The 10,251-nt window shown below is 35.8% G+C and overlaps 1 protein-coding gene across 1 annotated transcript in view; it reads left to right on the forward strand.

The window, feature by feature from the left end:
- Positions 1-6,683, forward strand: part of LOC140195657 (sodium channel protein type 4 subunit alpha-like) — a 148,760-nt gene extending 142,077 nt beyond the window's left edge. Inside the window, exons 20-21 of the mRNA XM_072254375.1 lie at positions 2,218-2,488; positions 5,686-6,683. Coding sequence (XP_072110476.1) covers positions 2,218-2,488; positions 5,686-6,683 — 1,269 coding nt within the window. The remainder of the gene's footprint in view (positions 1-2,217; positions 2,489-5,685) is intronic.
- The last annotated feature ends 3,568 nt before the right edge of the window (positions 6,684-10,251 follow it).

A 10,251-nucleotide genomic window follows, 5' to 3' on the forward strand; every position in this document is an offset into this window, starting at 1 on the left:
AACCAATGATCTCACTTTAAGGACTCTTTATCTTGTTATTTCATGCTCTCATTATTTATTGCAATTTATTCATTTATAGTTGTGTTTTAACAGTGTGTTGCCTTCTATGCTCTTGCTCTTTCATTGATCTTGTGTACAGTTACTATTCTATAGATTTGCGCGCAGAAAGAACCTTGGGGTGTATTTGTGGCATGTATGTACTCTGATAATAAATTTTACTTTGAACTTTGATTGATGTTGATATTGTCGGTTACATTGTGATATTGATGAGATGCAGTGCTGGGCTGAATGTGGCAGATGGAATTCAATTTTGGAAAAGTGTGAAGAGATTCATTTTAGAAGGTCAAACTGCAGAATACAGGGTTAACAGCAAGGTTCTTAACAGAAGAACAGTGGGATCTTGGGCTTCCTGTCTATAGATATCTCACAGTTGCAGAACAAGTTGATAGGATGGTTAAGAAGATATATGATGTGTTGATCTTCATTAGTCATGGACTGAGTTCAAGAGCTATAAAGTAACGTTGCAGCTCTATAAAACTCTGGTTAGACTACTCTTGAAGTATTGTGTTCAGTTATGGTCACTTCATTATAGAATAGGGAGGATGTGGTAGCTTTAGAGGGGATGCAGAGGGGATTTACCAGGATGAAGGTTGGATTACAAAGCATGTCTTATGAGGATAGGTTGAGCTCGGGTGAAGAGCAGGAAGATGAGAGATGACTTGATAGAGGTATACAAGATGATAAGAGGCATTGATCAAATGGCAGCCAGAAACTTTTCTTCCCAGAGTTAAAATGGCTCATGCAAGTTGGCATAAAATTTTGATATAACCTTTAGGTGTATGGAGGAAAGTATAGGGGGAATGTCAGAGATGGGTATTTTTACACAGACATTAGTAGGTGCATGGAATGGGCTGCCAAGATTGGTGATACATGAAGAGCATTTTAAAGACTACACATGGACAGAAGTAAAATGAAGGGGTATATGGAGGGGAAGAATTATATTGATCTTGGAGTAGGATAAAGGTTATGGGGAAAATGAGGGGTTAAAGGCCCTGTACTGTGCTGAACTGCTCTATAAATGTTTTCCCATATTTGGATACGTGTCTCAGGAGTTCGACCTGCCATCCACTCCTCTGGAACTTCTTCCACTGATGAATGGGGGCTTCTTTCTTCTCTATCAGTAATGAACATCTCTCCATCTCCTTTGTTAGCTGTGGTTCCTCTTCTTTGTCTACTATTTTCCATAGTATTCCCTCCTCTAAGGAATGATTTCCATAATATTTGCAACCCCAGAGTATTCCCCATTTTAGAGCAAGGGTTGGTTATTGTTGGCAGGTGTTTTAGACAACTAGAAGTATGTATTAGTACTAATGCCAACAATATCACAATTAGTGATGATTGGTCCCAAAAATCACATAAGGCGATCTGAACATGCAGTTCCCATACAACCACCACAGGTTCATATTAGTTCAGGTTAATTGCATATTGAGAGGAGAGCATTGATTTCTCTGTCAGAAAATTCATTTTGCTTTACAGTGGACTTCATACTGTTTCAGGGTTTTTATATGTAATATTTTTGTATTAGTGGAATATAAATCAGCATGAAATGATTGCAAAATCAACTTGTTTTAAGTATATAAAACAAGGTTGGAGGTTGGAGGAACAACATCTTATATTCCATCTGGGTAGCCTCCAACCTGATGGCATGTGCATTGACTTCTCTAACTTTCATTAATGCCCCTCCTCCCCTTCTTACCCCATCCCTTATTTATTTATTTATTTATTTATTATTTGTTCCTTTTTCTCTCTCTCTGTCTCTCTTTTTTCTTTCTCTGTTCCTCTCACAATAACTCCTTGCCTGCTCTCCATCTTCCTCTGGTGGTCCCCTCCCCTTTTCTTTCTCCCTAAGCCTCCCGTCCCGTGATCCTCTCCCTTCTCTAGCCTTGTACCCCTTTTGCCAATCACCTGTCCAGCTCTTGGCTCCATCCCTCCCCCTCCTGTCTTCTTCTATCGTTTTGGATTTCCCCCTCCCCCTCCCACTTTCAAATCTCTTACTATCTTTTCTTTCAGTTAGTCCCGACAAAGGGTCTTGGCCCGAAACGTCGACTGTACCTTTTCATATAGATGCTGCCTGGCCTGCTGCACTCCACCAGCATTTTGTGTGTTAGTTGAATTAATGCAATACTTTGTTACTAATTATTCATTTCTTTTCCCTAGAATACAATACTTTACAAGTTCTACAGACTTGTGAGCAACAAATGGTTTGAACCATTCACTATTGGTTTGATTACACTGAATGTGTTGGTGATGGCATGTGATCATTATGGCCAATCAAAAATGTTTGCCCTAGTATTAAATTGGTTCAACGTAATATTTGCCGCTCTGTTTACTGTTGAAACAATTTTAAAACTTTTGGGCCAACGACAATACTACTTCACTCAAGCATGGAATATCTTTGATTTTCTAGTTGTTGTTCTTTCCCTTGTAGGTAAGTAACATTTACTGTTAACCTTCTTCTGTGATAAATAAAAATACTTTAGGCAAAGTTTTCTAGGGAAACCTAAAATAAAAAGAGAAAAATGCTGGAAGTACTTAGCAGATCAGGCTGCATGTGTGGAAAATGAAACACAGTCCATGTTTCAGGTCAGAACTGAAATGTTACTACTGCTTCTCTTCCCACTGATGTGGCCTGGCCTGTTGAATATTTCCAGAATCTTCTAGTTTTATTTTACATTTCCAGCATCTGCAGATTATTTTAATATCTCATTTACATGTGAATGGGAGTGAAGGAAAACTGATTTTGGGATGATAGAATTAGTGCTACCTTGTCAGATGGACCAGGCAACCATCAACCAGAAGGAATCCAGGACTGCAAGCAAACTGAATCTTCTTCCCCTCCATAGAAAATAAGGCAAAGACTTCTTTTGAAGTCAGGTTTCCATTATCATTGTTTTAAATAATCAAACTTATGTTGTTCTTAAGGGAGTGATGTCACTGACATGTGCATTTCTTTGGAAAATATGCTGTTTACTCTTGATATTTATTCTGCAGATCTAATTTGTAAGATACCAGACTAGATTTACAATTCACTGTTACAAGATGCACCTATTAAAATGTTATAAATTTCATCCCTCTAAGGTACATGGAGCAATCAACATCATATAAGGTGTTGGATCCCATTTGTTTCATTTGTGCTTAATAAGAAAGATAGAACACAGAAACGGGCTCATCAGTCCCCTGACCAACAATTCATCTTACATTAATCCCATTTTATATTCTCCCCACATTGTCATCAGTTCTGCCACTCATCTACAGAGGAAATGCAATTTACAATGACCGATTAACCTGCCGACCCATATGTGTTTGGGATATGAAAGGAAAGTAGAGCTCCTAGAGGAAATCTACACATACATAAGGAGAACACACAGGTGATTGACAGAAGGGATTGAACTCAAGTGTCTCTCACCGTGTGGCAGCGTCTCCATTAAATGCGATGGGTGCCACTGCATGATGGTGGATTCCTTGTGGTATACAAATTGTATCAAGGAAATACCTTGACTATCTCTATATTTTAATATTGTGCAATCCCTTCTGCTCAAATTATTTAGGATTGACTGGGTTTTAATTTTGTTGTGCCTTCAGCCAGATGTGGAAGATAGAAGCCAACATAATATATGTAAGATCATGTGATATGCCTTTATTCATCTGTACAGTGCAGACGTTGTTACAGTTTATTTTCAAAAGGGAATACTTTAAGCTCCAACAATGATTCTTACTGGGAAACATCAGTCACATCCTGCCAAATTGAGTGCAATCACTATTACATGCATTCCAGTCAATAATTTACCTGAATCTTGAGTCTGAAGTTTATTGAAAGTGATTAGAAAACACATATAAACAACCTTCATACACCTTTTAGTGATTTTTTTGAACATTCTGATTATTTTACTCAGGCACAACCTACTGGCACATCAATTTTGACTGATCATCCAAATCCAATACCCTGTTCTGCCTTTTTCCCATATCCTTTGATCCTGTTAGCCCCGAAAAAATATCAAATTTCTTCTGGAATATGGCTTCATTCACCATCTGTGATACAGAATTCCATAGGTTCACTGCTCTCTGGGAGGTGAAAGTTCTCTTCATCTCCATCTTAATTACCTTTCCCTTTCTTTTTTTATAAATCTAATCTATCCACTCTTGTTAGGATTTTTGTAAGTTTCTCAAATATTCCCCCTTGATCTGCTAAATTTTAGTGAATACAAGCTTAGTGAATACATGTCTGTTTTCATATGTCAGCCCCACCATCTCAGGTATCAGTCCAGTGAACATAATGGACATTAACTATTTCCCTGGGATAGAACTCAGCCTAACTACTCTGTTACTCTTTGGTTTCCGTCCTTCATTTTTCTGACATTTGTAGATTTTCAATCCATAGAGATTGATGCTGAATCAAGATAAGTTTGAAAAAATATAAGTATTGTTCTATACAAATATTTATAGAAATATAAATAAAACAATATATATAAATAAGTATTATAAACCTGCAATGTAAACTTCCTAATTCTTGGAAATTCTAACTCTTGTACTTTTACTTTCTGCCTGACTGTTAATTTGCTTCTGTTAATCTTGGTGAGTTACCATTACTGATTTAATACGAGCTTCCTTTTATACCAGCATATTTTATATTCTCCCCTTCCTCTGCCATATATGCTGCTGCGAGGTAATAAAATTTTTAAATTTTCTATTCATGGTTGAAAAGGCCAGGACTTAATGCCAACTTCTGTCATTAAGAAGGTGGTATTGACCTGCAATATTGTACCACTGTAGTTCATGACAAAGTGTTATCAAGTAGAATTGTACAGGATTTTGATTCATTGGTGATGAAGGATCTATTTCAAGTTCACTTGAAAGTTGTTTTCTAGGTGGTGGAATTCCCATAAGCCTGGTACTCTTGACCCTCCTCTTAACTCTTTACTCATACTGCTCTCATTGATTTATTATAATGTTTACACATTTAATCCAATATAAATATTCAATATTGGACTTCTGGAATATACAATCATTGTTGGAAGCTCTCAATTTATTTTCCCTTTTCTCCCATCCTCTTAAGGTAAAAAAAATCCATATCTCTTCTTTGAAGCATCAATTTGATGATAAATTACATTTAAAGCATAAAAACCAATAAAAACAAAACATAACTTGGAAAGTAAAAAATTATTTTAACAAACTTTTAAGGTTAAGTATAATTCTGTTCAATACATCTACCAATAATTAGTAGTACTTGTTTTGTACACCCTGTCAGAAGTCACTACATTCACTGTATCTCCTTTCTAACCAGAAAATTGTAGAAATAAATATATCTGCCGATTATTTTAAAATGTGCAAAAAGTTTGTTATGATACTCTTCTGTTTCGTGGATGTTTCAGCTTGAATACTGATACGTTCTCAGATATTGAATTGAACCATTGAATACTTTGAAAATCTTTGATTATAAGGTATAATAAATGTACATCATTGTTTACCTTGTTACTTTCAGAATCAGTTTGCTTTGATTTAGTCAATTCTAAATGTGACAGATTCATGGGATAATTTATGCTTACATTTACTGTATGCTTTGTTACTTTGGAATTTAACCACTCATTTTCCCCTTTTACTAATATTTTGCTGTCTTCATTCCTTCAGGAATTGCATTAGATTCATCTGCATCCAAAAAGCAAGGTGTTTCCCCAACTATTTTGCGAGTGTTCAGAATTGTAAGACTTGCAAGACTGTTGAGGCTGGTCCGATCTTTAAAAGGAATTCGGAAGCTGCTCTTTACTCTAGTCATATCTATCCCAGCTCTTTTCAACATTGGACTCCTGTTGGGTCTCGTAATGTTTATTTATTCAATATTAGGCATGAGTTTGTTTCGGGATCTACCAAGAGAACCTCCAATAAATGACATGGTAAATTTTGAAACTTTTGGAAACAGTATGATGCTTCTGTTTAGATTGACAACGGCTGCTGCATGGAATGAGATCCTTCATGTGATGATTAATTCTCATGTACAGCGTCAATTTGTATCATTCATGTACATGACATCATATATTGTTGTTGCAAATATTGTGATCATCAATATGTATGTAGCTGTTATATTAGAAAACTTTCATGAAGCCCAGGAACAAGAACTTGCTGGAGTTACCGATGAAGATGTTGACATGTTTTATGAGGTCTGGAGTAACTATGATGTGAAGGCTACACAATTCATCACGTACGATCAGTTATCTGATTTCCTAAATGAGCTGAAATCTCCTTTACGAATACCAAAACCCAATGCAGTTAAACTTGCGGCTCTGAATCTACCACTCACTGATGGCAATAAGTTACATTGCCTGGATGTCCTCGAAGCTCTAAGTGCTGTAATTGTCGGAAAGGTAACTCAGTCGGAGCCCTTGAAAAAGCTAAGTGGTGATGTTTTTAAAATGTCAACAAAAATATTCCCAATTCGTAGCACCTTGGAAACAACCACAACTACACTAATGATACGAAAAGAGATCAAGGCCGCCATGACAATACAGAAAGCATTTCGGAAATTTCGAATCCATAAAACAATCAAAACAAAGGTTGATAGATCTCACAGCTCCTTAAGAAAATCACAACGAAGTCTACAGTCCAGCAGGCCTAACTCACCTTTAACATGATCTGCAAATGTTATCAGTAGAAACTTTGACAGATATAAACTGAGATCATTTATTTTATTGGGTGCCTTTGGTGAATAAAGCAAAACCTTTAAAAGGGTTATATTCATTGCCACTGCACTTGTTGATCCAAAGTGCTTTCATTCCAGTCATGGAAGTCATGTGCATTAATTTAACTTTATAACCTAAACATTGTATTTACTTGGAGAAGCTCACCTCTGGCAATTGAACTCAGTAATCAAATGATGTCGAAGGAGGTGCAATATCTACACAATTAAGCATCAATCATGAACTGCCATGTGTTGGGTAGAAGGCAACAGGGATAAATTACCAGATTATGATTAATAAATATGTTCAGGCTGAATGGATATGAAGACCATAACCAAAATACATGAAACAGATGCAACATAATGAGCTTTGCATGGTGCAATCGAGTGTGCTGGTAGGCTAGGAATGTCATGTATCCAGCTGCACATCAATGAAATACATATTTGTTGAGCTTTTATGGTATTCATATGAGAAACTGATCATAACACTAAGTATTCTTCACATAGCACAATTGCTTCACCTTGGTCAATGATCAGGAATAGTCCATTTTTGCATTTCTACAGACTTATGTTATATGTCCTGCTCTATTTTTTTCCACATCAGATTTTATTTGTAAATTCATAAATGTATCCGACTTGAACCTCAGTTTACCTCTTTTTAGATTTTTATTTTAACTTTACATCAGGTTTGTATTACAATAAATGTTTTAGAGATACTCAGTTAATTTTCCAAAGCTGAGATGATTTATGATGGAATCTTTTCTTTAGTGAGAAAGATTTCTAGGATGAGTAACTGTGATGGCTTATTAAAAAGTTCAGGACTAAATCTACTGTTCTACAATTTTCTTCACTGTATGCCATTCCCTTTATAGTTACATGAAGAAAGATTAAGCATTGCTGCTGACTTCCACTCCCATGAAAGATTGTTTGATAATAGATGAAATATTGCTGATAATTGTACTTTGGATCGCCAGTTGAACTGAGCACATCCTTCTGTAAACCAGATTCCTGTTATTTTATGTGCTTTGAGGATTTAATTCTGTGCTTCTACTCATTTTTCTACCAAAAAAAAGAGACAGATTTTGTCTTGATTACACCAAAGGTTTGCTATTGAGTATTATCGGGTTGTGATATATCAGTAACAGAAAGCCGCATTTTGGTTTCAGAATTTTGGATTCTTTCACTTTCCCAGTGATTACACTTCATGAATCCAGCGGCTGGTGCAAACCATTATTGTGTGCTCAGTTACGTCTGATTACACTGAGGTCTGACGTTAAATGTATTTTATTCAAGGTTTATGTTCAATAAAGTTCTTTTATTCATTTTAATTTTTGCTCTGGGTCGCTTTTTTCCGTCTGATTCGTCCGGTCGGTAATCGTTTTGTCATCCTCTGTCACCTTATTGGTCTGTTAGTGTTAATTGGTTTCCTCTGCTTCCAATTGAATCCTTCGCTAGTCGGGTCAGATGTTGTTAAAATATGTTCCATTAAGCACAGAACGAGTATTAAAGATTAAAAGAAAATGGCAGTAGTAAGTTATAATGAAATGTCATTGGCGTTTCACAAGGCGTTATCTGGAAAACGATTCACTAGTGCTTAATATTGCAGAGTCAGTGTAAATCATTATGAGACCAGATACAAGTTATGCACAACCAAAGTACGCTGTCCATTGTCTACTTTCACATCCTAATCTATTGAGAAACTACATCCAGGTTCTAATGTTGTTTTAAGAGTAAACTCGGCAATCATTTCCTCCAAATACCATTTGTACTCTGAAAGCGTAACTATTAAATTTCAATGGTCAGAAACTAATTAAAATTCATTATGATTTTAGGTATAGTGGACCAATCCTTTTTTAGTCACTTTAATAAGTTGACCAATGCTGACATGAAATTAAGCTGTTAATATTTATTTCATAACTAATACATCATACAGGAGGGGAAATTCAGTTTGTCGAACTTCAGATCGTTTTCTATCTGGTTTATTGACAACAGAAATGTTAAAAAGTCCTGGAAAATGTCACTGATAAAATCCTTGCCACAGTTTTCTTTTTGTTTACTTCCGTATGTCCTTCTCTTTCAGAAATGAAGTACCTGTACGGTAAACATAATAAAGACCAGTACTGAAATTGATGTTACCAGTGGCCACGCGCGTTAGTTACTCGTTTCTATGTTTGTTTTATACAGACGAATAATTAATAAGAATTATGTCGCAGGGTGAGTAAGATGGTCCTCTGAACACATAATTACCAGATTTATTTCATAGTGATTTACAATATCCGAATATGCCCAAACACATTGATTGACTCATGTGGGATTCTTCTTGATCTCGAAAACAAGAAATTCAATAAAGTGGGTGTTAGATAAAACAGTCCGGAGTGTGGAATCATTTTTGATACTGGATATAATTGCGTATCCATGCACAGGTTCCTTAAAATGGTAAACGCCATCGGGACAAATTCCATACTTCTTCCTGTGAGGTCGCACTGGTCTGCTTTGAATTCATCATTAGTTGATCAGTGGCAGTTCAGCGCGACACCTTACGTTTGCTTCCATTTCTACCCATGGGTGATGACGGACATGAAATGATTTGTGCTTTGGACGTACTTGATCGGATCTGATCGAGTCTGAATAAATTGTGTCAAATGAACAAGCATTTCACTCCGCAAACAGTTTGGTAACCTGTTCTACTTGATGGTGTGTGCCCTTGATACACTGTATACTGTATTTTCATAACAGTACATTAGAATATGTCTTTAAGAAGATAATACCCTCTGAAACCAAAAAAGGAAACGCTTTCACATTTAACCGAATTTGATTTAGCCGGACTTCATTACCTCATGTTCACATTACACTTATTTTTTGAATGATTTATTATTTTGTAAGAAATATTTCCCGTGGATATAACTTCATAAATATCACTCTTGTACGTGCAGAGCAGCAACAGTAATAAATACATTCTGTATCACTAATTTAATATCGTGTAGAGAAGAATATTTTCAAATATAAATTTTGAATTACCTACAAGCAGAAAACCTAAACACTTGATTTTAATATAACTCGATTTTAAATAATACTCAGCAACTAAATAATAAAGCACACTATCAGTTATCAATAGAGCAGTTGTTTCTGTACAGCAGTAAATTAAGACGGCCCGTCGACACTGAAATTCTTTTTTTTCTTTCAGTAATGCATAAGAATTTACGGTGCAATATTCGTACAGACTTTAGCACACACAGCCAATATTATTTTAGGAGGATTTGTTAATCTGTATCATCCTTTCAACTAGGCCTCTGTTAGCAAAGATTTATACTTTATTCATTGAGAGGTCCGATGAAAAACGAATTGATAAATAATTTCGATCTAGCAAAGTTTGGACTTCAGGAGAACTCAAGTCCTGTCGTATTTTAAGAATGGGGAGTAGTTTAATTTATAAAGATGTATTAATGATCCAGATATAGAACCGGGAATAAAACAGAAAAGTTCAATAATTTGTTTTATAAATTGTGATGGGACGTATATTACAC

The sequence above is a fragment of the Mobula birostris genome, chromosome 3 (genome assembly GCF_030028105.1).
Source record: "Mobula birostris isolate sMobBir1 chromosome 3, sMobBir1.hap1, whole genome shotgun sequence".
NCBI lineage: Eukaryota > Metazoa > Chordata > Chondrichthyes > Myliobatiformes > Myliobatidae > Mobula > Mobula birostris.